The 23,975-nt window shown below is 42.1% G+C and overlaps 1 protein-coding gene and 1 long non-coding RNA gene across 14 annotated transcripts in view; one reads left to right on the top strand and one right to left on the bottom strand.

Annotated features, from left to right (window-relative positions):
- The window catches only part of Cc2d2b (coiled-coil and C2 domain containing 2B), a 99,524-nt gene that overhangs the window by 32,263 nt on the left and 43,286 nt on the right, over positions 1-23,975 (bottom strand). For 10 of the 13 annotated variants that reach the window (XM_063280394.1, XM_017590370.3, XM_017590372.3 and 7 more), the window contains 9 exons: positions 23,569-23,716; positions 21,557-21,695; positions 20,416-20,619; positions 19,035-19,127; positions 16,185-16,276; positions 15,008-15,178; positions 13,435-13,531; positions 12,569-12,678; positions 3,066-3,162 (listed from right to left, as the gene is read on the bottom strand). In XM_063280394.1, the coding sequence (XP_063136464.1) occupies positions 3,066-3,162; positions 12,569-12,678; positions 13,435-13,531; positions 15,008-15,178; positions 16,185-16,276; positions 19,035-19,127; positions 20,416-20,619; positions 21,557-21,695; positions 23,569-23,716 (1,151 nt within the window). The other 3 variants (XR_005495123.2, XM_039095260.2, XM_063280428.1) reach the window with 3 other exon arrangements.
- On the top strand, positions 13,154-14,761 carry LOC134484043 (uncharacterized). The gene is made up of 2 exons (XR_010061353.1): positions 13,154-13,488; positions 14,451-14,761. It is a non-coding gene; the product is annotated as an uncharacterized LOC134484043 (long non-coding RNA).

The following is a 23,975-nucleotide window of genomic DNA, read 5'->3' as shown; positions in this document are numbered from 1 at the left end:
ATCCCTTCCTTTGGGAGACCAAGGCAGAAGAATCATGAGTTCTAGGTCTGTCTGAACAACAGGTTAAGATCTTGTCTTAAAAATCAGATACAAGGGGGGTTGGAGAGATGGCTCAGAGGTTAAGAGCACTGTCTGCTCTTCCAGAGGTCCTGAGTTCAATTCCCAGCAACCACATGGTGGCTCACAACCATCTATAATCAGACCTGGTTCCGTCTTCTGGCCTTCAGGCGTACATGCAGGCAGAAAGCTGTATGATGTATACATAATAAATAAATGTTAAAAAAAATCAGATACAAGGGGCTAGAGTGATTGCTCAGTAGTCAAAAGCATGTGCTGCCCTTCTGGGAATCTGAGTTCAATTCCCAGCACCAGACTGCTTACAATCACCAGTAGCTCCCTAACTCCAGTAGCTAACTCAGTCCAGCTTCAGGGGAGCTGACATCCATCCCTCTGGCTTCTGTATACACATGCACATAAACGCACATGGACACATGAATGATTAGTGACACAAACCTTTTAAATAATAGGACACAAACAATATAATCGGAAGAAAGCAAAGCACTTGGAAGAAGTCACAAATGACAAGAGGCTAACTCAGCATTAGAGCTGAGACTCTGGTAATGATATGCTAATAATGTGAAGTCTTTCAAAACAATCTTTTCTTCTTCCTTCTCCTTTCTTCCCATCCGTTCCCGCCCTCCACTGAACTCTCCACCCCTTACTCCTGCCCTCCTCCTTTCCTATTTAAACCACCATCTGAACATTGGATTCACTGACGTTCATTTTGTGCCTATCAGGATTATGTTACAGTTGTCCGTAGCCCAGGTTCCAAGCCTGGAGTGCCTAGTCCAGCTCCAAATGCCGTTTGCCACGGCTTTGCCACCTCTAGTGTTGAAAATCAGTGTTGTGTCTGTGAGACTTGCAAGTCCTCAGGGTTCTGCATGCATATACATTAACAAAGGGGAGATCTGTGGGGAGTAAAGATTTGATAATAGGAAAATAATACAGGAGGAAAGAGCCTTTTAGGAGGAGAATAATGAGAAATTATAACCCAGACTGCCTTTCAGGTGGGGGCTTACTCTTGTGGGATGTTCTCCTAAGAAGACTGCCTGGACATGGGTGTAAGCCAAGAGAAAGTCTAAGAGCCAGCAACTACACTGGGTGTTAGGGATCCATCCCAGTGTAGCCCTGAGCCTTTTTCAGGAAGACTTTTAAGCACACACACACACACACACACACACACACACACACACACACACACACACACCACAAACGAACAAAAAACAAACAAAAAAAAAAACCCAAAAAACTAAAACCAAACCAAACCACCACCACCACCAACAACATACTTCAGTTAACAAGAACAGTACTCAGGGTAAATCCTTGGATGGAACCCATCAAGAAATTGCCACTTAATGCCTTACCCTCTGTTTTCATTAAGAAACCATTTACAGTTTTAATGTGAATGCTTGTACACTCTTGGAAAGCTGGCTTGAGGACATTGCTGCTAAGAATTTTTTCAGTCCTGTTTATGGTGATCTGACCCTGAGCTCTGCACTGCAAGGTCTCACCCAAGTCCTCTGACCTAGAGCCTCCATTCCCCCGGGCAGAACTGTCTGTCCCTTCAACAGAACTGGGATAACAAGGCCAGTTCTTCAGAACATTTGTCTTCATCTCGGCCACTACCACTCCCCCTTCCTGTTGTCCTTTTAACAAGTTGCCGTACATACCATGCCGATCCTTTGACAAGATTCGCCCCTTTCCCTTGTCCCTGGCATTCTAAATTGTAAAGTAAGGGTGTCTGATTTTTTGATGTCATGCATGGTGTCATCTACAGATGGGTTGGGCCTCATCATGGCTCTTCCAGGATGCGTGTGGCCCGTGTGTCACAGGTTGGACACGCCTACAAGAGAAGGCTCACCCGAAGGGCTAAGATATTAAATAATACTTCTTTCAATGTAGATTTACATGACCCAGATCGTCTGTTGACTTATAATGCCCCTTCCATTCTGTTCAGAACACAGCACAGGCAAACTGTTGAACAGTTTAACTTGCAGGACAGTAAGATGTCTGTCTGAATGGAACTACACGAGACAGCACCAGGTGGCTGAGGTCCATCACAATGTTTGTTTCAGAGAAGAAAAAAAAAGAGACCCTTGGATAACAAAACCAAGCATGTATCCTGCCTGCTACCATCTCACGGTGAATCCTTTCCCTCCCGACAAAGCCTCTGCGTAGCTGAGCTCCTCCAGGCTGAACTCTGAGACTGAGAGCCTTAGCAATCCTGACTTCTTCCTAGCTCCCATCTCCTTTCGGCAGTGCTCAGGAAAGACCTCATCCTAGTAAGTGTTCCAAGGACCTTTAAAGCCACTTATATGAAAGCATTTAACTTATCTGCCTGAAGACCGCAGCTATGGTGGATATATACCTTTTTCATGTCAAGCTAAACAGAAGGAAACACTTATTACAGAGCTTGCTGTGGTGTTTGCTAGGCATCGGGTTGGGACCTTTCACTAAGGGATGGGGAAGGCAGATATTAATTTTAGAAATTATAGAAAACAATAAAATTCTGGTCTTAAAATAACTTAGTGTCATACATAAAGCGGTGTGGTTTCTTTGGTCAGCCAATGGAAAATGCGTAAGGCTTTCTGCCTACCTTCCTATTCTCACTACCAAGAAGCTTCTATTTAAATGTATTTCAATCGTAAACACCGCTTCACCCAAATCCTTGGCGGGTTTTCCATTCCTTCTCCTCAGTGCCTGTTGTGATTTGTCATATCTAGAGTGCTCTGTCATCAGTTTGATGTTATTGCACAGTGACTCGAACTCTTTTAAGAAAACATTACATACATCATTAAAAGCAAATAATGCAGGTGGCATACACTGGTTATGGGATTGCTACAAGTTCAAGACCAGCCGGGGCCACACAGTGACTCTGAGGCCACCCTGGGCTGCATAGGGTGTCCCTGTCTCAGAAACAGATAACTTCACAAATGCGTTCCAAGATTTCGTTCAGTGTGACCTCATAATTATCTCAACATTAGTCAGCCACTTTCCTGCGTTACCTCATGTTTTTCAATCACCACTTCATCAAAAACGTTGATGTGTATGTTGTCTTTTATCTTAGATAGACTAGAGAAACTGTAATCGTGTCCTGGCGAGCTGAAAACAAGAAAAGCATACTTGAGTGTTTAAGGTTTTTTTTTTTTCCAAAATTCACTTATTTTCTAAGTACATTGTTGCTAAAGTACAATAAATTATCTACGATCCTTTCCTTTGTAAAGCTTAAACTTAGAAAAAAAACCCATATGCCTTACAGCCTTGCTTCTACTGTTTATTAGGATTAATGCCTATATTATAACTTACCTTATTTACTCTTCAGATGAAAATAAAAGCAGACAACACCATGGGTTCAGATGGAGGTCGTGGTAAGACCATGACCAAATGAACCAGGCAGAGAAAGACAGTGCTTGGCGCTGCCAATCCTAAAGAGAGGACTCATCAAAATAGCCAAGACTGCAGAGAGCCCGCCTTTGGGTTTACAGTTCTCAGACCAGCTACCGATGACTGCATTGCTCCAGAGTGTGTGACAGCCATCTTTAGACCTTAGTTCTGGGCAACCCCCAATACAGAACAAGGACATTGCTGTGAGGTTTAACTTGTACAAAAGTAGTATGCTTCACTGAAGAAAATTTAGGAATTAGTTCCAGGAGGTCCAGGTCGACTGAGTTATCCTGGCCAGGGTGATGATGGCTGAGCCCAGCAGTAGCCTTGCTGTCCCTGGTATCCCTCTATTCTTTCTACCATTAAGAGCCCTTTGTACCACCCCTGAGTGTCCCAAGATAGAGCTTTGAGGATGACCTCTCCCATCCCAGGATGTTGGCTCTTTAATAAAAGTTATTTCTTCCCCCCAAACCCTTGGGTTCCAACTATTGACTTCTGAGTGGCAAGCAGACCAGCCCCATGCCTGGTAATATCTTTACCAGATGACTGGTACTGACATTATTAAAACTTTTTTTTTAACTGAGGTAAGTACTACTTTAAGGAATCTCTAATAATGCCTACAATTTCCTGATAACAGTTTCTGGCAGTGACCACTGAAAAACACTGGTTGAGTTTTGTGACAATGTTAAGTTGAATGCTCCCTATGCTTCTGAGAAATGAAATAAGCTAATTCTCCTACATTACTTCTCTGGGGTTTCATTTTATGCTAGGAGTACCCAGGCCAAGTCAGCGAGGCACTGTGCACTTTATTACCATGAGAACAGACAAGAATCACTTCAAGACACCTTTCTGCTTGTCCATTTGGTAGATATCTTACATTTCCAAGTCCACTGCATTAGCTTACATTGAACAGTCTATTCAAACTTTCCTCAAATATTGTCACAATTCCCCTTCCAAAATGCAGTTTGCTAATTACTCTTTATTTACTGTCACCATATGTTACATTTGCATGTAGGTGTTTTTTCCCTTTTCTGGTGCTGGGAATTGAACCTGGAGCCTCATGAATTCTCGGCAAACGCTATATGACTCTATAGTTCTGCATATAGTCCTTACTCACTAGAATGTCACCGGGAACAACGAGATGGAATGGAGTCATTATTACAGATGACAAAAAGTGATACTTGGATCCTTAGCTGCCTTTCTGGATCCCACTGCATCTTTGGCCTTTCTCACTGTTAGACTCAACCATCAACATTCTAGAGTCTTCCCTTCAATTCACTTACAAATTTATTTCTCTTACTGGTTGCTTTATGATCTCCTAATTAAACTACTACAACTTAGGTGTTTGTCTGAGCACATGGGAACGTGGCATTATAATCCAAGCACTCAGAAGACGGAGGCACATGGAACAGGAGTTCAAGGCCAGTCTCATTTATATAGCAAAATCTAGGCCAGTCTGGGCTACACAGCAAGGCCTTGACTGAACAAATGACCCCAAGAATCAACTCCAAACTCTAATGTGTACTTTAATAATCCAAGTAGTTCCAAGCACATAACCAACTATCTTAATTTACAAATTTTTCAGCAAATATATTTTCCTTTCATTTTCTCCACACTGGTCCTTCTTCCTTCCTCTCTCCACCCGTTTCTCTCTCTCCCTTTCTTTCTTATGCATCCTGGTCAGTGTCTGGTAGCTTTCCCTTTGAGAGAGGCATCTTGAATGAGAAAGCTCATATAACCTGAAAGATTCTACAAAAGAGACCACAATAATTATATTAGTTCTTCTGAGTTTCCTTGGCATTTGTTGGAAAAGGCTATATGTTTATATAGAACCAGATAAAACATATAAAATCATATAAATAATTATATATAATCATAATATAAAATCATATAAATAATTATGTATAATCATGGCAATATCATATGGAGCAGAAATGATAAATATTCATAGAAAATTATGTAACATATGGGAATAAAATTTTAACTTTTCCAGTCCTCAAAATAAAGTTATATTATTTGAAAACTATTAGGTGTTTAGCACCAATGGTCACTTGATCATGAAGTAAACTGTTAACCATGTGCCTAGCAGTAAAGACAGTGAATCAGAGAGAGCAGACATGGAGTCTGACCCATTTTTATTGGGTCATGTGTAGGGTCATTCTAATTACACATAGTTATTGGAGTTTTGAGACCATATTTATTTTTTCTTCTTTGAAGCAAAAGGAAGCATGAAGACATGTTTCTTCAGAAGTTAAAATCTGATTTACTAACTTTCATTAAAATGTCTTTATGCACAGGAATATTGTAGGAAATGTGGTTTTACTCATTCTTTTTTTCTTTAAATTTTTATTATATATTTCTTTACATTTCAAAGGTTATTCCTCTTCCCGGTTTCCTGTCCATAAACCTCCATTCCCTCCCCTCCCCTCCCCCTCCCCCACACGAGTATTCCCCCATACATCCCCCTTATTGCCCTCACCCATATTCCCCTGCACTGGGGTTCCAACCTTGGCAAGACCAAGGGCTTTCCCTTCCACTGGTGCCGCAACAAGGCTATTCTCTGCTACATATGCAGTTGGAGCATTGGGTCAGTCCATGTATAGTCTTTCGGTAGTGCTTTAGTCCCTGGAAGCTCTGATTGGCATTGTTGTTTTTATGGGGTTGCAAGCTCCTTCAACTTTTTCAATGCTTCCTCCAATTCCCCACAATGGGGTCCTGTTCTCAGTTTGGTGGTTGCTAGCATTGACCTCTGTATTGGACATGCTTTGGATTGTCACTCAGGAGAGATCTACATCCAGTCCCTTTCCACATGCATTTTTTAGCTTGATCAATCTTATCTAGTTTTGGTGGCTGTATATATATGGGCCACATGTGTGTTAGGTTCTGAATGGTCATTCCTTGAGTTGCTGCTCTAAACTTTGCTTCCATATCCCCTCCTATGAATACTTTCCCCCTTTTAAGAAGGAGTGGGAGCATCTGCATTTTGGTCATCCTTCTTCTTGAGCTTCCTAGCATCAAGACTGTATCTGCATCTTGGGTAATTTGAGCTTTTTGGCTAATATCCACTTATCAATGAGTACATACCAAGTGTGTTTTTCTGTGATTGAGTTACCTCATTTAGGATGATATTTTCTAATTCATTCCATTTGCCTATGAATTTCATGAAGTCATTGCTTTTGATTACTGAGTAGTACTCCACTGTGTAGATGTACCACATTTTTTGAATCCATTCCTCTGCTGAAGGGCATCTGGGTTCTTTCCAGCTTCTGGCTATTATAAATAAGGCTGCTATGAACATAGTGGAATATGTATCTTTGTTGTATGTTGGAGCATCTTTTGGGATATATGCCCAAGAGAGGTATAGCTGGGTCCTCAGGTAGTGTAATGTCCAATTTTCTGAGGAACCTCCAGCCTAATTTCCAGAATGGCTGTACCAGTCTGCAATCCCACCAACAATGGAGGAGTGTTCCTCTTTCTCCACATCCTCGCCAGCATCTGCTGTCACCTGAGTTTTTGATCTTAGCCATTCTGACTGGTGTGAGGTGGAATCTCAGGGTTGTTTTGATTTGCATTTCCCTGATGACTAAAGATGTTGAACATTTCTTTAAGTGCTTTTTGGCCATTCAATAATCCTCAGCAGAGAATGTTTTGTTTAGCTCTGTACCCCATTTTTAATAGGGTGATTTGGCTCTCTGGAATGTAACTTCTTGAGTTCTTTGTATATTTTAGATATTACCCCTCTACCAGATGTAGGATGGGTAAAGATCTTTTCCCAATCTGTTGGTTGCCATTTTGTCCCAATGACAGTGTCTTTTGCCTTACAGAAGCTTTGCAGTTTTATGAGGTCCCATTTGTCGATTCTTGATCTTAGAGCATAAGCCATTGGTCTTTTGTTCAGGAAATTTTCCCCAGTCCCCCTGTGTTCGAGACTCTTCCCCAGTTTTTCTTCTATTAGTTTGAGTGTATCTGGTTTGATGTGGAGGTCCTTGATCCACTTGGACTTAAGCTTTGTACATGTTGATAAGAATGGATTGATTTGCATTTTTCTACATGCTGACCTCCAGTTGAACCAGCACCATTTGTTGCAAATGCTATCTTTCTTCCATTGGATGGTTTTAGCTCCTTTGTCAAAGACCAAGTGGCTATAGGTGTGTGGGTTCATTTCTGGGTCTTCAATTCTATTCCACTGGTCTATCTGTCTGTCTCTGTACCAATACCATACAGTTTTTATGACTATTGCTCTGTAATACTGCTTGAAGTCAGGGATGGTGATTCCCCCAGAATTTCTTTTATTGTTGAGTATGGTTTTAGCTATCCTGGGTTTTTTGTTATTCCAAATGAATTTGTAAATTGCTCTTTCTATCTCTATAAAGAATTGAGTAGGTATTTTGATGGGGATTGAATTGAATCTATAGATTGCTTTTGGCAAAATGGCCATTTTGACTATATTAATCCTGCCAATCCATGAGCATGGAAGATCTTTCCATCTTCTGAGATCTTCCTCAATTTCTTTCTTCAGAGGCTTGAAGTTCTTATCATATAGATCTTTTACTTGCTTGGTTAAAGTCACACCAAGATATTTTATGTTATTTGGGACTATAGTGAAGGGTTTCACTTCTTAATTTCTTTCTCAGCCTGTTTATCCTTTGAGTAGAGGAAGGCTTCTGATTTGTTTGAGTTAATTTTATACCCCGACACTTTGCTGACGTTGTTTATCAGGTTAAGTAGTTCTCTGATGGATCTTTTGGGGTCACTTAGTACACTATCATATCATCTGCAAATAGTGATATTTTGATTTCTTCCCTTCCAGTTTGTATCCCTTTGACCTCCTTTCACTGTCTGAATGCTCTGACTAGGGCTTCGAGTACTGTATTGAATAAGTAGGGAGAGAGTGGCAGCCTTCTCTATTCCCTGATTTTAGTGGGATTACTTCAAGCTTCTCTCCATTTAGTTTAATGTTAGCTACCAGTTTGCTGTATATGGCTTTTACTATGTTTAGGTATGGGCCTTGAATTCCTGATCTTTCCAGGACTTTTATCATGAAGGTGTGTTGAATTTTGTCAAATGCTTTCTCAGCATCTAATGAAATGACCATGTGGTTCTTCCCTTTGAATTTGTTTATATAGTGGATTACATTGATGGATTTTCAGATATTAAATCATCCCTGCATCCCTGGGATGAAGCCTACTTGATCATGATGGATGATTGTTTTGATGTGCTCTTGGATTCGGTTTGCAAGAATTTTATTGAGTATTTTTGCGTCAATATTCATAAGGGAAATTGATCTGAAGTTCTCTTTGTTGGGTCTTTGTGTGGTTTAGGTATAAGAGTAATTGTTGCTTCATAGAAGGAATTCAGTAACACTCCATCTGTTTCAATTCTGTGGAATAGTTTGGATAGTATTGGTGTGAGGTCTTCTATGAAGGTCTGATAGAATTCTGCACTGAACCCATCTGGACCTGGGCTCTTTTTGTTTGGGAGACTTTAAATAACTGCTTCTATTTCTTTAGGAGTTATGGGACTGTTTAGATGGTTTATCTGATCCTGATTTAACTTTGGTACCTGGTATCTGTCTAGGAAATTGTCCATTTCCTCCAGATTTTCCAGTTTTGTTGAATAGGATTCAACAGTTTTTCCAGTTTTTGTAGTAGGATCTGATGATTTTTTTGAATTTCCTCTGATTCTGTAGTTATGTCTCCCTTTTCATTTCTGATTTTGTTAATTTGGACACACTCTCTGTGTCCTCTGGTTAGTTTGGCTAATGGTTTATCTATCTTGTTGATTTTCTCAAAGAAACAACTTTTGGTTCTGTTGATTCTTTGTGTAGTCCCTTTTGTTTCTACTTGGTTGATTTCAGCTCTGAGTTTGATTATTTCCTGCCTTCTACTCCTCCTGGGTGTATTTGCTTCTTTTTGTTCTAGTGCTTTTAGGTGTGCTGTCAAGCTGCTGATGTATGCTCTCTCCTGTTTCTTTCTGCAGGCACTCAGCGCTATGAGTTTTCCTCTTAACACAGCTTTCATTGTATCCCATAAATTTAGGTATGTTGTACCTTCATTTTCATTAAATTCTAAGAGGTCTTTAATTTCTTTCTTTATTTCTTCCTTGACTAAGTTGTCATTGAGTAGAGCATTATTCAACTTCCATGTATATGTGGGTATTCTGTCATTATTGTTGTTATTGAAAAACAGTCTTAGTGCGTGGTGATCTGATAGGATGCATGGGATTATTTCTATCTTCTTGTATCTGTTGAGGCCTGTTTTGTGACCGATTATATGGTCAGTTTTGGAGAAGGTTCCATGAGGTGCTGAGAAGAAGGTATATCCTTTTATTTTAGGATGGAATGTTCTATAAATATCTGTTAAATCCAATTGGTTCATGACTTCTTTAGTTTTTCTACGTCTCTGTTTAATTTCTGTTTCCATGATCTGTCCAGTGATGAGATTGGGCTGTTGAAATCTCCTACTATTATCGTGTGAAGTGCAATATGTGCTTTGAGCTTTAGTAAGCTTTCTTTTATGAATGTAGGTGCCCTTACATTTGGAGCATAGCTATTTAGGATTGAGAGTTTGTCTTGGTGGATTTTTCCTTTGATGAATATAAAGTGTCCTTCTTTATCTTTTTTGATGACTTTTGGTTGAAAGTAGATTTTATTCGATATTAGAATGGCAACTCCAGCTTGTTTCTTTGGGCCATTTGCTTGGAAAATTGTTTTCCAGCCATTTACTCTGAGGTAGTCTTGGTTTCTGTTGCTTAGTTTCCTGTGCTTGCCTCTAGCCATTGGGTTGTCTCTGGTGTTTGCTTGTTTTGCTGTTTCTGGGAGTGACTTGGCCCTGCTGTAGGCCTCTGTGTCAGCTCCTGTAGAACGGTTTTCCTGTTTTCTTTCAGCCTTTCCTGAGAACAGGTGCTCTGATTTCAGGTGTGTTGACGCTCCTGGAGACTGTCTTCCAGCTCTAGGTGTGGGCAGGAATCAAAGGGTCCTGTCTCTGATTGCTCGTGTAGGTCCTTGCACACCTCAAGCACAGTTGGCACTATGCGATTCCCTCTTGGGTCTGGACTTCAGGCAGAGGATAGTCTCCTCTGACTTCTCAGGAGTATCCACACTTCTGAGGGTCCAGCTCTCTCTCCCATGGGATTTGGGTGCACGGAGCTGTTTGGCAGCATCAGTTCGGTCCTGGGTGCAGACCAGAACCACAGGTACCGGTGGCTGTCTGTTCCTATATCTCTGTGTCCAGAGGCATTGTGCAGTTTCCCCCTGGACCAGGGATGTGGGCCAAGGTGTGCAGAGGTGGCAGTCCATCCTGTGGCCTCGGGATGTCTGCACTCCTGCGTGGTCCACTCCCTTCTCCATGGGATTTGGGTGCAGGGAACTGTGGGATGGCATCAGTTCACTTCAGGGCAGAGACAGGAACAGGAAGTGCCCTGACCCAGAGGACTTCTGCCTCTGTGTGTCCTGTATCCACCAGGCAGCTCACTTGGTAGCAGAAAAGTGGGTTTTACCTCTGCTTTCAGCTGTGGCGGCACTCCTGGTGACTGTTTTCCAGCTCTAGGTGCGGGCAGGAATCAAAGGGTCCTGTCCCTGATTGTTTGTGTAGGTCTTTGCACCCAGCGGGCACAGTTGGCTTCCTGAAACTTCCTGACCAAATTCTGATCTACTGGTTTTGTTCCTCTGAAGCCCTAATAAAGACACTCAGGTCAGGCTACTGGAGGACTGGCTAAGAACGGCAGCACCAAAAAACACTGCTCGTACCTCCACAGCTCCTGCACTCAGTAGCCAATCTCTGCTACCTTCGCATGATCCCAGGAGAACCTCCACCGAACCAGGAGAAACTGAGCCCAGCCGGTCTCAGACCTCTCCTTCCACCAAAGCCGAAATCGCTACAGCTCAGCTCTCACCCCACATGAAGCGGAAAGCAAATGACGTACAACCTCACTGGTTTTACTCATTCTTGACATAATAAAGTATTCTAAAACATTGATATAAATGACTACAAATCTTAAAGTAAGGAAAGTAAAGGAAATCCACTGATGATTAAAAACATACACGTTGCATAATTTCACTAAACATAGAACTACTGGGCCCTACCCTAAACCTACAAATTTAGAAACTAAGACAGTAGGTCCAGCCATTTATGTTTAAGAAGCTGTCTGGGTAACTACAATGCACAAAATGTTTAAGAGCCACTGACTTCAACAGTATAGTTTTGAGGGCAAGTACAAGAAAGTACAGAACAATGCTGTTTACAAAGGGAAAAAAATCAAGACAAGAAAGGGTTAAATAATCATGGTGTTTTTGCTCAATAGTACAGTATGTAGATGTATGCAAGGGGATGAAAGTGTCTTATGGCCTATTTAACACTGCAATTACAGAATACCTGAGACAAGGTAAATTGTAGAGAACAGACCTCTCCCACAATTCTGGAAGCTGCAAATATTAAACCTATGTAGTGAGGTGAGGGTTTTCTTGCTGTCTCTTCACATAGCTCGAGGAAAAAACCCTGTCCTGAAAACCCACCCTGCCCTTTCTATAACAGTATCAAGTGAATACTAAGACAATGAAATACCCTTTGTTCTACAGTGATATCCTTGGAACCAAAACATTTTCTATAATAGAGGGAAGCTGTTTAAGACTCATAAACAACTGAAAAGTCTCAGGAAGTCCCTGAAACATACTAGATTCACAAGTCCTACTTCTCAGGCAATATAAGTAGTAGGCCTTGCTGAGGAAAGCATACTCTGACCCATCAAGTTGCATACAGGTTCTGAAGAGTACTCTAGGACTGCAGTTTTCTTGATTTGTCATCTAGGCTGGATGGGTTTTCTGGTGATGGTGCTGCCTTTGAGTCATTCATGCTTCGGTAAGTAACCCTTCTCGAATACTCACGCCAGTAACCTTAGTACATTCATTGGACTTCTAAGTTGTATTTTGGCAGAATTATTTCTTTGGTCTGTTTTCAGACCATTTGTTTTTGCCACCCTACAAAAAGTCGCATGCATCACTCTCTCCCAAGAAAAAGGTGTAAGGTACCTACCTTCACATGTACACACACACAAGCATATATGAACATGCTCCCTCACCTCAGAGTTACTCTGACTACAAACTGCAGGAAAAGAGACTCCAACTTACATAAAATCTACCTTGATTTCTTCATTCCAGCATGGATGAGATCCATTTGCAATGTTGGTTTGATATACAGTATGTTGAAAGGAAACTTCTATGAAAGGGTGTACAGTATCCTGAAATACAGAGTAAACACTGACTAGATTTTTTTATAAGGTCTTACATAATACAAAAAGGCAAAAAGTTGGGAGATTACTTTGTGACTGGTTTCCTTAGTTTTTATAGCTCTTTCTTTCAATAGCCATTACTTAGTTATTGACTTAATAAATATCTATTAGTCTTATTCTATATCAAGCACTCTTCAAAGATCCAAGGACAGACAGAACTTTTCTTTAAAGATTTTAAAGTTTGTTGGGAAAGAAAAAAAAAACCAAAGAGACAAACAAGTAAAAAACAGGAGCAATGCAGCAGGAGAAGAGGCTTGCGGCTGTGGGTTTCAGGACAGGGTATGGGTGTGTGTCTGGGGTAGGACCGGATGAGCATCACAGAGGGGATCCTGATTGAGCTAGGGCTTTGAAACAGTTGTGTTTATCTGGCCAAGAGCAGGGAGATGGTGGAGGCTGTTCCCAGCAAAGGAAACAAGCACTGAAAGCCAAGACAGCGTGGCTGTGCAGTGGACAGACAGGAGGACAGCTGGAAGACAAGAGAAACATTGTCAAAGAGTCTGTGTGTGAGCAGGGAGCTTACGCCCTGTTTTATAGGGCTTGAGGGCAGAGAATGAGATAATACAAGTTACTTTCATAAAGAATACCTTTCCTTTCTTAGAGGAAAATAACTTTAATCGGAACGACACAGACATGAAGAGAGCAGTTGGGAGCCAGAGGCGACCAAGAGCAATCAGTCAATATTAGACCTTATAAACTGCGAAGTACCTCATTTATGACTTCATTCGAGGGTACAAGTTTGGCTTCATTTTGATATCTGAGGTAAGACATGGATGAGCTCAGGTAAGTAGGCATACTCCAAGTTCTTCAGGAAAAACAACATGGAGATATAGTTAGTTTTAATTTAAGTGTTGGTAGGCATAAGGGTTACCCTGGGTCTTACAGAGGTTTTGTTTTTGTTTTTTGTTTTTATTGGTTTTTTTTTGTTTTGTTTTGCTTGTTCTTGTTTTTGCCTTTTGTCATTTCACCTTGGTGACCATCACTGCTGTGGTAGAGTGGCTCCTAACTGAAGTACAAACCAGCTGTCGTCTGTGGTAACGTGACCACTGGTTCTCAGCACCCAGGGGAAAGTAAAGCTAAGCGATATTTTGGGAAAATAGCCTTTCTCGGCTTTTTATTCATTATTTTTTCTTTTTGGTGTTACAATCTTTTCTTCTGGAGAATGACAACTATAGAAAATGGTAGTGGTTTTACGTTCTTCACAAACAGCCATTAAGATGTGCATTGGTTGTGAAAATAACCAGTTGTGCCAAGGAATAAGGTTGTAGTTTGTAAAACAGAGTCAAAACCGTTAAGGGGTTTTTAGATATAAATTAACAGCCAGCAAGCAGAATGTTTATCAGAGATAGAACCCATGAGCTGTACCAAGCTAAAGGCAAGGAAGCAGAAAACACGTGCGGTAAACAGGGAAAAGGGAGATACTTGATATTCCTGGGGCATTTGGGTAGTAATATCATAGTTATCAATCCTCCTTGACACTAGATATCCAGGATACATTTAATGAAATGGATACTTAACATTCACAGTGCTTTAACTTGACTGCCCATTGGTAGGCAATGTCTGAGTTGGTCCAAGGGGCAGACCATACTCAGTGCATACAGGAAAGAGAGGTGAATCCCGCTTTGGTAGAGCTATCTATGTATCCTAAGCAGAACCGACTTTCCCTTTGAAGACCGGAAACAAAATGTGTGTTCCATCCTCTTTCCCTGTCTCTTGTCTTTCAGCTTCTGACATTGAGGGCACGCTGCTGTGGCAGAGAATGGAGTGGCAGGGAGCAGAAACGTCAAAAGCTCTGAACAGGGAACAGGAACAAGAGGAAATGACTTGGTGATACAGAAGACACTTGTGTGGCAAATATCTCCAAAGCATATACTAAGATTACTTAGGGAATCTCATATACCTGTGATGGTTTGGCTTGGTTGGGGCAGTTTGTTCTGGGCCAGGGCTTTGAGCATGTGAGGCAAAAAAATCCTACCTCTGAGCTACTTTGGAGAGTCTCGATATGTGACATTAAAAATAGGTCTGACTCTCCAAATGAAGGTTTAAAGGTTTGTTCATTTTATGCATATGATTTGAATATGTGTGTGTGTGTGTGTGTGTGTGTGTGTGTGTGTGTGTGTGTGTGTGTACGTGTTAGGCATCAAACCCACAGCATTGCGGGTACTAGGCAAGTGCCCCACCACTGAGTGACATCTCCAGGCATTAAGCGTAAGTAATAAGGATGCTTATCCCATTTAAGAAAGACGTTCTGCAACTGCAGACATTGGAGCCCATCACTTACCTATACGATGTTGTTTTTCTGGTAGGAATGTTGTAGGCCCTCAGGATCCTGACGAGAATCTTGATATCGCCATCAGAGATGCTCTGGGCTGTGACTTTTCTTCTTTCTTTCCTCTGAGGTTTTAACTTCCTTCGTGGTTCAATGAACTTACAAAGCGCATCTGTCAATTGGCTAAAGGGTAAAAAGCGATCAGCTCCATATACGCGAATCAGCGTCATTCTAAACACAAGGTGTTCAAAATAATTGTGAATGAGGCCAATATTCTGAACCGTATTATGTCCATTGCAGAAGGGGGGACAGAGCTCCTTTCAACCCAAAGTAGAAACTATTTCCTGACCTTACAAAGGAAAAGACTCTGTGTCCCCTCACGCCAGGAGGGCATATGATTGCACCAGCTCTTTGGCCACATGGTCCAAAAAGAAGTCAGTGGCAGTAAGATAAAGCTATGAAACATTTATCTTTCATCACGATTGCTACTTTTTTAAGCAATCACTCATTCTCTTAAAGATAACTAATGTTCCAATACTCTTCATTGCTCTGAATCAGTTAGATGCTCATGCTGACTACCTAAACCTGTGGAATTACAGTTCGATAGTCACAGCAGTGTCTGTTCAAGGTCTGGATATGTGTGGCAGTAGATTTCAGTGCCCGCAGCAGTCAGAACCTTACTGGTGATGCTGAGAATTTACATGTAGCACCTGCAAGGGCTCAGATGCTCTCCGGACCCTCCCCTTGGGTTTCAGTATGGCCGCTGTAGAATAAAGACAATTCTGCAAAAGTCCACCTCCTGCCCCTGTGCTGCTCAGTGCCTGGCACCGCTGAGGGGGAGAGGATGGGGTTATAGCATTGCTACCAACCATGGCTGATCCAGGAGGAGACTCATGGGGAAACCTCAGAACAACAAAAGGAATGAGAAGAGATGTTCTCTTCTGTTTCTGTCTTGTCCCAGAGACTGCCCTAAAGGAGAGAGAGCCCAACCTTCTCTCTGTAATACTGTACAACTACAACAATGTCAGATAGGTGATCTAAAGTGGCCAGACACACTTTGTCACCAAACCTCACTCTGAGTTCTGAGACTGCAGTTTTGACGTGTGACATAAATATTTGTAAAATACAGAGAACCCAGAGGATTCTGAAGAGATCAGCCTTAATTTCACACTTAAGAGTTGGGGAGTACCTTGTAGATACAATTTCTTCATAGTCGGCCACAATATCTGACAAGTTAAATTTGCTGACTTTGACGATTTTTTTCATGATCAACCTTCTCACCTAAAGAAAAAAATATGGAAGTTAAAAGAAACGGAGTGTCCCTGCTTTAAGACTGTTTTTACAGTGCTTCTGGACCACTGTGTATTTTACTCCTTGATATTTCGAGCAGTGAGTACGAAGGAAGTTAGGTAAGTGGAAATATGGCTATATCTACTGTTACTAAAATCATTCTCAACGCACAGTTATACCAAGGCAAATTCTTCCTATACCCTTTCCTGTCTCATTCATTTGATCTTATCCTCACTCAGTTTTCCCATTGGACTCACAGTCTTCTCTGCTGGATTGGGTCTTCACTAAGAAAACAGACAGTCCTGAGGTCTCATTTCTACAACAACCACTAGTGACCCACATGGACCCTGACCTACAGACTAGAAGAAATCTGCACTTTTGTGCTTCCCTCAAGCATGTCCTAGGCTAACTTTGAGTCCCTATTCCACCAGCGTGGCAAGAGTCAGCCAGAGCGTAAAGCTTCACCTTGGCTACTATAAACCTTGATTTTTTTTTTCCTCTTAAAATTTGAGCCAGAGTCTCAGTATGTAGCACAGGCTGGAACGATCTTAAATGGCCCAGGTTGGCCTTGAACTTGAAATCCTCAGTCAACCTCCCAAGTGAGGGGGTCACTTCTGCTGTTCCTCCTTCTCTAGTCTTTATGACAGGTTTAGGCTTTCAGACATGACCAGGCAGTGGGGTTGGCAATCTTCGGCTTTCTGTTCGACCACACATCATCCTGGAGCCATTGCACCTAAAACTTGGCTACCTGCTTGAACTGGTTAGGAAATGGAGGTGGTGGCAGGAGAACGGGCAACAAACTGTTCCCTTGAGAGTGAGCCAGACCTTCCTTCCCCCAGGAGTTTAGCTCTGTGTCCCCTTTGGCATCATCTAGGACTGGGTTTCTTCTTGCTCTTCCTCCCATAGAATAGATGGGTTTCACTTGAGTTTTCAAACATGTGTTAGTCTGGAATGTTCTTTTCCAGAAAATTCTATGGCTGTCTCCCTTACCCAGTTCAAGTCTAACTGAGTAAGTGGTGAGTTCTCACCCAACTGTTGTCTTCTCCAGGGTTTCCTTTCTCAGCTACCTTATTCATAGTCACAGATGCACCTCCTAAACACACACGCACACGCGCGTGCGCGCACACACACACACACACACACACACACACAGAAGAGAGAGGGGGGAGGGGAGGGGAGGGAGAGGGAGGGAGAGAGAGAGAGAGAGAGAGAGAGAGCTCAAGTTCTCATTTTCTACTCTGTTCCCTAACATGTTTCATTCTCTCAAATATGACTTACTTTTTTATTACATGGCTTCTTCTAGAATATAAACTTCAGGAGGTCAAAACTCAACAACTGTCTCTGAATAGCCAAATTAAAGGAGCACAATGAAGAAATGCGTAGCTCCTTGGATGCTATCATTTCAGCAAAACGTTACCTAGTGACCCTTGGGCCAGCTTGGACTGTACAGTTAGAGCTATAGCCCTAGCCTCAGCTACCACTGATACTGGTCCTACAGCAAAAATCTACGGAACACAATCCATGTCCCATGGAATGCATATAAACCTCAATAACACGCAATTACACTGACAGAAAGGGAAGGGTTAAGAACCTATAGATCTAAAGAATGTAGGGTAAAAAAAATCCACTATCTGTAAATCTAGTATTATGGTGTGAGCCTACCTAACTTGAAGGTTTAAACTAACCCTAGAGCATAGTCTTTATATGAGTTTCCATCCAACTGCATGGCCACCCGGCTTTCTTTTCTTTTATTTTTTTTTTACATTTTATTTTTCTTGGATATTTTATGTATTTACATTTCAAATGTTATCCCCTTTACCCCTTCTCCCAAACCCTGTCCCCCTCTCCCTGCTTCTGTGAAGTTGCTCCCACTCTCACCCACCCACTCCCACCTCAACACCCTGGCTTTCCTCTACATTGGGGAAAAAAGCCTTCACAAGGCCAAGGGCTTTTCCTCCTGTCGATGCTGGACAATGCCATCCTCTGCTACATACATGGCTGGAGTCAGGGGTCTCTCCATGTGTACTCATTGGTTGGTGGTTTAGTCCCTGGGAGCTCTGGGGGGCGGGTCTGGTCTGGTTGGTTGATATTGTTGTTCTTCGTATGGGGTTGCAAACCCCTTTAGGCTCCTTCAGTCTTTTCTCTGACTCCTCCATTGGGGTTCCTGTGTTGAGTCTGATGTTTAGCTGCGAGGATCCTCATCTGTATCAGTAAGGCTCTGGCAGAGCCTCTTGGGGACATTCATATCTGGCTCCTGTTAGCAAGCACTTCTTGGCATCAGCAATAGTGACTGAGTTTGCCACCCAGCTTTCTTAAGATTCCTTTCTAAGATGCATTTCTGGCATCCTCAGCAAATACCACCTTAGCCCTTGGTAGAGCCAGCTCACTGCCCTCTTAGACTTCCCCCAAGAGCAGGCGCATTTTTCTCTTTTCCAGTGTGGCAAGCCCATTATTAAAGTATATTCTAAGTCCCGTTTTTAAAGGGTAGTGTTGGCCAGGTTCGGTTACAAGGGTGACACTGTAAAATTCTTGCTTAAATAGGAGTCAGGGCTGTGCCCTCACAGAATGCTCCCTGGTGAAAAGGCAAACTAAAGAGAGTTGTCTGTCCAACTCCCTGCAAAAAGTGTGTACCATCTATGGTGTGTGTGTGTGTGTGTGTGTGTGTGTGTGTGTGTGCAGCATATATAGAGCAAGCAGACAGATTCTCACAAAGGTAAATCAAATACATTGACAATGCCACGTTTATTACCTTTCTCAGAAAATTGACAGAATTAATCCTTTGTGCAGTGATAGAGTTCACATCTGAAATGGACACATCCTTCTGTGCTTGACTTTCAAACTCCTAAATAGAGAATTGGGTTAGTTTGTAATGCAGGGATCAGTCTGACATGCTCCAACAAAAATGCTATCATTTGCTTCCATTCAATCACAAAGATGGTGGCAAACACTTCTTGGGAAATCACCCTTTTTGGATTACCTCACTGAGAACTGGCCCAAACCCGGTTTCTGAGTCTATTCCATTTTCTTCTGGTATGAAGCCCACTGATCTTTGAGATACTGTGTGGGTCTCGGGAATAAGAGTCAGACTGCCAGGCTTGGCAACAGGCGCCTTACCCTCTGAACCATTTGACAGACTCACTGGTCTTCTACCATGTAGTGATGACCGAAAAAGACCGCCATTTTGAAAATGAGACGCTGAGGAAAAGTCATTAGTTTGCATCTCTTCTTTCCTCTCTGAGCCATCCCTAAGGAGCTTCCATGACACTTCTGACTGGGCTGTGTGTTTCCACCTACAGCATGAGGCTTAACTATGATAGGATGACTCCTGGGTAGTTTTTGTGTAGCTTCTGAAGGGCCGAGTGGACATCAGAATCTGGCATGTTCAATCTAAAATGGCTGCCATCTACCTACAGCAGCCATTCCACTGCACAGGGGTGTTCCATAGAGATGGAACTATCTCTTAGAAAGTTTTAGTTCTGGGTTATGACAGTCGGCCATTGCCACAGCTATGAGCTCTTATAAACTCCTCCTTATGGGACTGGTGGTGTGCTGCTGAAGTGTTTAAAAGCAGGTCCTTTTGAAGTCGGAAGAGTATTGAAATGCTCCAATTTGGAACATTTACTAATCCATGGGACAAATGTTCCCCTTGACTGATGACAGCCACCAGGAACTCCCTGCAAGTGTGGCTGGGAAGGGACTTTTATTACATACAGGCTGCAGTGTATAACCCAACAAGACCAGTGCTTCTCTTGTCTCTCTTTTTGGACTCTAAAGACCTGAAGTTGAGATATGGTTTACAATTAATATCTACATTCACTGTGGTAGTGTTTCTTTCCTGACTCCTCCCCAGAACTGCTGAAAACTTGGTGATATATTTTATGATAACAAAAATACATCAGTAGCATCAATTCAGGTAACCTAAAGGATTTGGGCTGTTAAGCAGATTAGGTAGTACCACACTATAAAGTCAAGCTAAGGGCATGGTAGGATTTAGGTGTCTACGGAGAAAGGGAAAAAAAATCTGTGTTGATTATTAATTACCAAAATTAACACAGAAATGAAAATAGGTTGAGAGCAGCATGATATTAACGCTGTCACACGGTGAGCTGTGTTTGCATAGGAGCTGGTACCTGGAAGACTATGTCTGGAATCTCGTTGTCGTAGAGGGGCATCTGCTGCAGGAGGAAGAGATCCAGCTGGCCTGCATTTCTCAGCTCCAACAGCTGGAAGCGTTTGCTCCTTTTCATTTCTTCCTCAGACACAAAGTTAAATTCATCTTGCAACTGATCAAGACGGAAATATTTGGGGATTTCCTGTCCTTTGTGTCTCAAATACTGGAAAACACGGACATGTAAAGTCTTTACTTAGGAAATTATTTTTGATTCAAGAATTATTTCAGAGTACCGTTTTCGCGCCATCGACTGCGTGAGCAGGAAGGGAGCAATTGGACCCGTGGAGGCACGTGACCTGCAGAAACATGCACGCTGCCTGACATGGCTTTCTACCCTGTCTGATCACGGCTTGCAGAGAAAGAGAAAATGTCGGTGTTGTATGTAAACAAAGGGCAGAAAGGGACATCATCGGGATATGAGTACCGGACCTGGAAGGTGCGTGATAGCCACTACTAGTTCCTAGGATGAGAGGTGATACTGATAAAGGGGGAGGTCGAAGAAAGGTATGCTGGGAACACAGAGCAGTTCAGTTGGCTGTAGGGATGGGCACAAAGGACCAGATAATGGTGGCTGAGTGCAAGAAAACATTTCGAAGTTCTCTCGATAAATCATCACGGCATTTTAGCGCCTAATAAGATGGTTAGCATGTGACGGACTTTTAACAGATGTTAGCTTAAAGGTTAGCCTGCCTACGATCAGGTCTAGAGTAATCACTTCTTTCTTTTTTTAAGATTTATTTTATGTATATAAGTACACTGCAGTTGTCTTCAGACACACCAGAGGAGGGCATCGGATCCCATTACAGATGGTTGTGAGCCACCATGTGGTTGCTGGAAATTGAACTCCGGACCTCTGGAAGAGCAGTCAGTGCTCTTAACCGCTGAGCCATCTCTCCAGCCCTAGAGTAGTCATTTCAGTTGTTGTGTTTCTAATGCCTTTTCAATACTCTAAACCGATTGAAAACCATATGCGCCCTCAATTTTACTTTTGTATGCACCCTAAGCATCTAGAAAAACACACAGCAAATAATGGAGAAATATACAGGATGCATATGAAGAAATAAAATATATTTATAGTGTTGATAGTTTCTAAAACTTACCATAATCAGTTCTGTTATATCTGAATACTCTGGATTATTTGGGTCAATCCTGATGTCATCTGCCCAGTCACAAAGCTTTTGTGAGTTCACGATCCACGGGAGTCCAGGAACACCTCTCGCGTCAACATTTCTTAGCACACTAATGTGGAGAAAATATGTTGTTACTGTACATACAATATGCAGGTTACACATTACACAGGTTAAAGCCTGCTCACTGTGGGAACCCAGAGGTAAATCCAGTCATATCATGTATTTAATGATGAGAGAGAATCTCTTTATGATACGCAGACTAGTACGTCTCATGTTCTAATTTTGCCTTCTAATAAAGTGTCTACTCTCCCTTAAAGACGAGATTGTTAAGGATAAATCTCTATAAACATCCACCTGCGCCATCTCTGATTTACAGAGTAGCTGAAATGCAGTAGATGTTTAACTGAATAGTGCCCTTTGGGTATATTTTGTAAACTCTAAACATAATAATGGGTTAAATATTTTATGTGATGCACAATACTAAAATTTAATCTAAATATCAGCTTGTGCAAAACCAAGGAAACACACAAGGTAAAAAGTGACCCTAAGGGGCTGGCAGGATGGTTCAGTGGGTCAAGATGTCTGCTGCCAAGCCTGCTGACCTAAGTTCTGTCCTTGGAACCCAAAGAGTAGAAGGAGAGAACTCTTTGAGTTGTCCTCTGACTTCCATGGGTGCTGTTGCATGTGTAAATAAATGTGGAACTAAAATACACAAAACATATAAGTGTGAAAAATACTTTGACAGCATCGACTTTAACTTGTGCCGTAATGACTGGAATATAACAGAAAGCAATGTGATTAAATAGGCGGGATGGGCCAGGGGAGTATCTTTGTTCGTGAACAGCTATCTTCAAACACTGGGGCTATAAAAATAAGCTAGATTCGTGATATATCCTAGTGACTCAGCTATTCAGCTATAGACTAAGGAAAAAGGCGGCAATCCTGGAGTATGTGTGTGGAGTTGTCAATTAACTCCATGTCCTCACAGATGAGGTGTTGTGTCCTGTAGAATGAGAAGAACTTGGAATGCATTTCCAAGCCTTTTTTTCTCTCAACGATCAGGGAACAGTTCCCATCTGTCAGCTGAGCTCACAGAATTACAGTTTGGACAGATTCTGTAACGGTTTGGCCTGAGCCTGATGTCTGCTCCTTAAATTCTCCCTTCATCAGTGTAGGGTCTTACTTCTCCAGTGATGGTTATCAAAGTGTGGTGGACCCACCCCACAATATGGTGGCTGGGAAGGAATTCACAGACACTACAGGTAGAGTGAGGCCTTTTCTTTCATTTCCTATTTCTTGAAGCTGAATTATTTTTCTATATTTGTTAAAACTTAACAGCCCTGGCATCTTGCAACAAATTGTCCTTCCTCTTGGGAGGGTGTTAGCCCGAATGCCCCAGAACACAGGGCTCAAGGCAAAGCTTGAATGTTCACAGGTGAACCAGAGAGAGAGAGACTTATGTAACTTACCTTCTAAAAAAGGAGGCTGCCATTGAATTGTACCACAGTCCTGTGACATCTGCTTCATAAAATACCACAAACCTCAGAACCAAGTCAGTGAGTCAGTCACAGTCTCTTGGCTCAGGGCCAGTTGGAGACCTGAAGATTGCACCGTGCGGGTGGAGTACTCAAAGAACATTCTAGAATTCTAGGGTTTTTCTCCAGCCAAGCTGGTCATTCGTAAGTGATTCTTTGGTGATTCAGAATGACTGGGGAATTTTAAATCTTCAGGAATAAACTCTTTGGGAGACAGGGCCTTTGCCTGTAAGTTCAGGGCTTGGGAATCCCTCTCTAGCTGTCCTTGTCACTGTAAAACCTAAGCATTGAAGAAATACATCATTCTTCACATAAAACACTGTCACAGAGGGATGAGTCAAATAAAATTTCAATACTACACTGCTATGTGCTGCCCCTTCACATGCATGCTTCATAGGGCATCTGCTGAGATAGAAAAGCATGCTTTGAATATGAGAAGTTTATTACCTGCAGTATGCAGAGTTCAGTGACTGTGACACGGGTGTCAAAGGCATCCCATTTTCATCTAAGGCCCAGGAGAGAGAGTAGCTAAGTTTCCCTGAGGTTAAAAGGCACAGTTCTTCATTCTCACTCTCCTCGAGATTAAAAGGCACATCTGTTTTAAAAGGACATTTAGAACACATCACTGATTTAGAAATGCAGGGGCTGAGGGGCTGGGAAGATGACTCGGTGTGTAAATTGCCTCGTGCACAAGCATGAAGGTGAGGTTTGGATCTTCAGACCCTTAAGGGAGCTATCTGAAATCCCAGGCTCCCCTTGCCAAACTGATAAGCCTGTCCTTCCTAGTTCTTTTGTTTACACATTTTTTCCCTGCCTCCTCCTTGCTCAACTTGTTCACATCTCCCTTTGCAGCT

The sequence above is a fragment of the Rattus norvegicus genome, chromosome 1, assembly GCF_036323735.1.
Source record: "Rattus norvegicus strain BN/NHsdMcwi chromosome 1, GRCr8, whole genome shotgun sequence".
Classification (NCBI taxonomy): Eukaryota; Metazoa; Chordata; class Mammalia; order Rodentia; family Muridae; genus Rattus; species Rattus norvegicus.
This window is presented reverse-complemented; position numbering and strand designations above follow the sequence as displayed.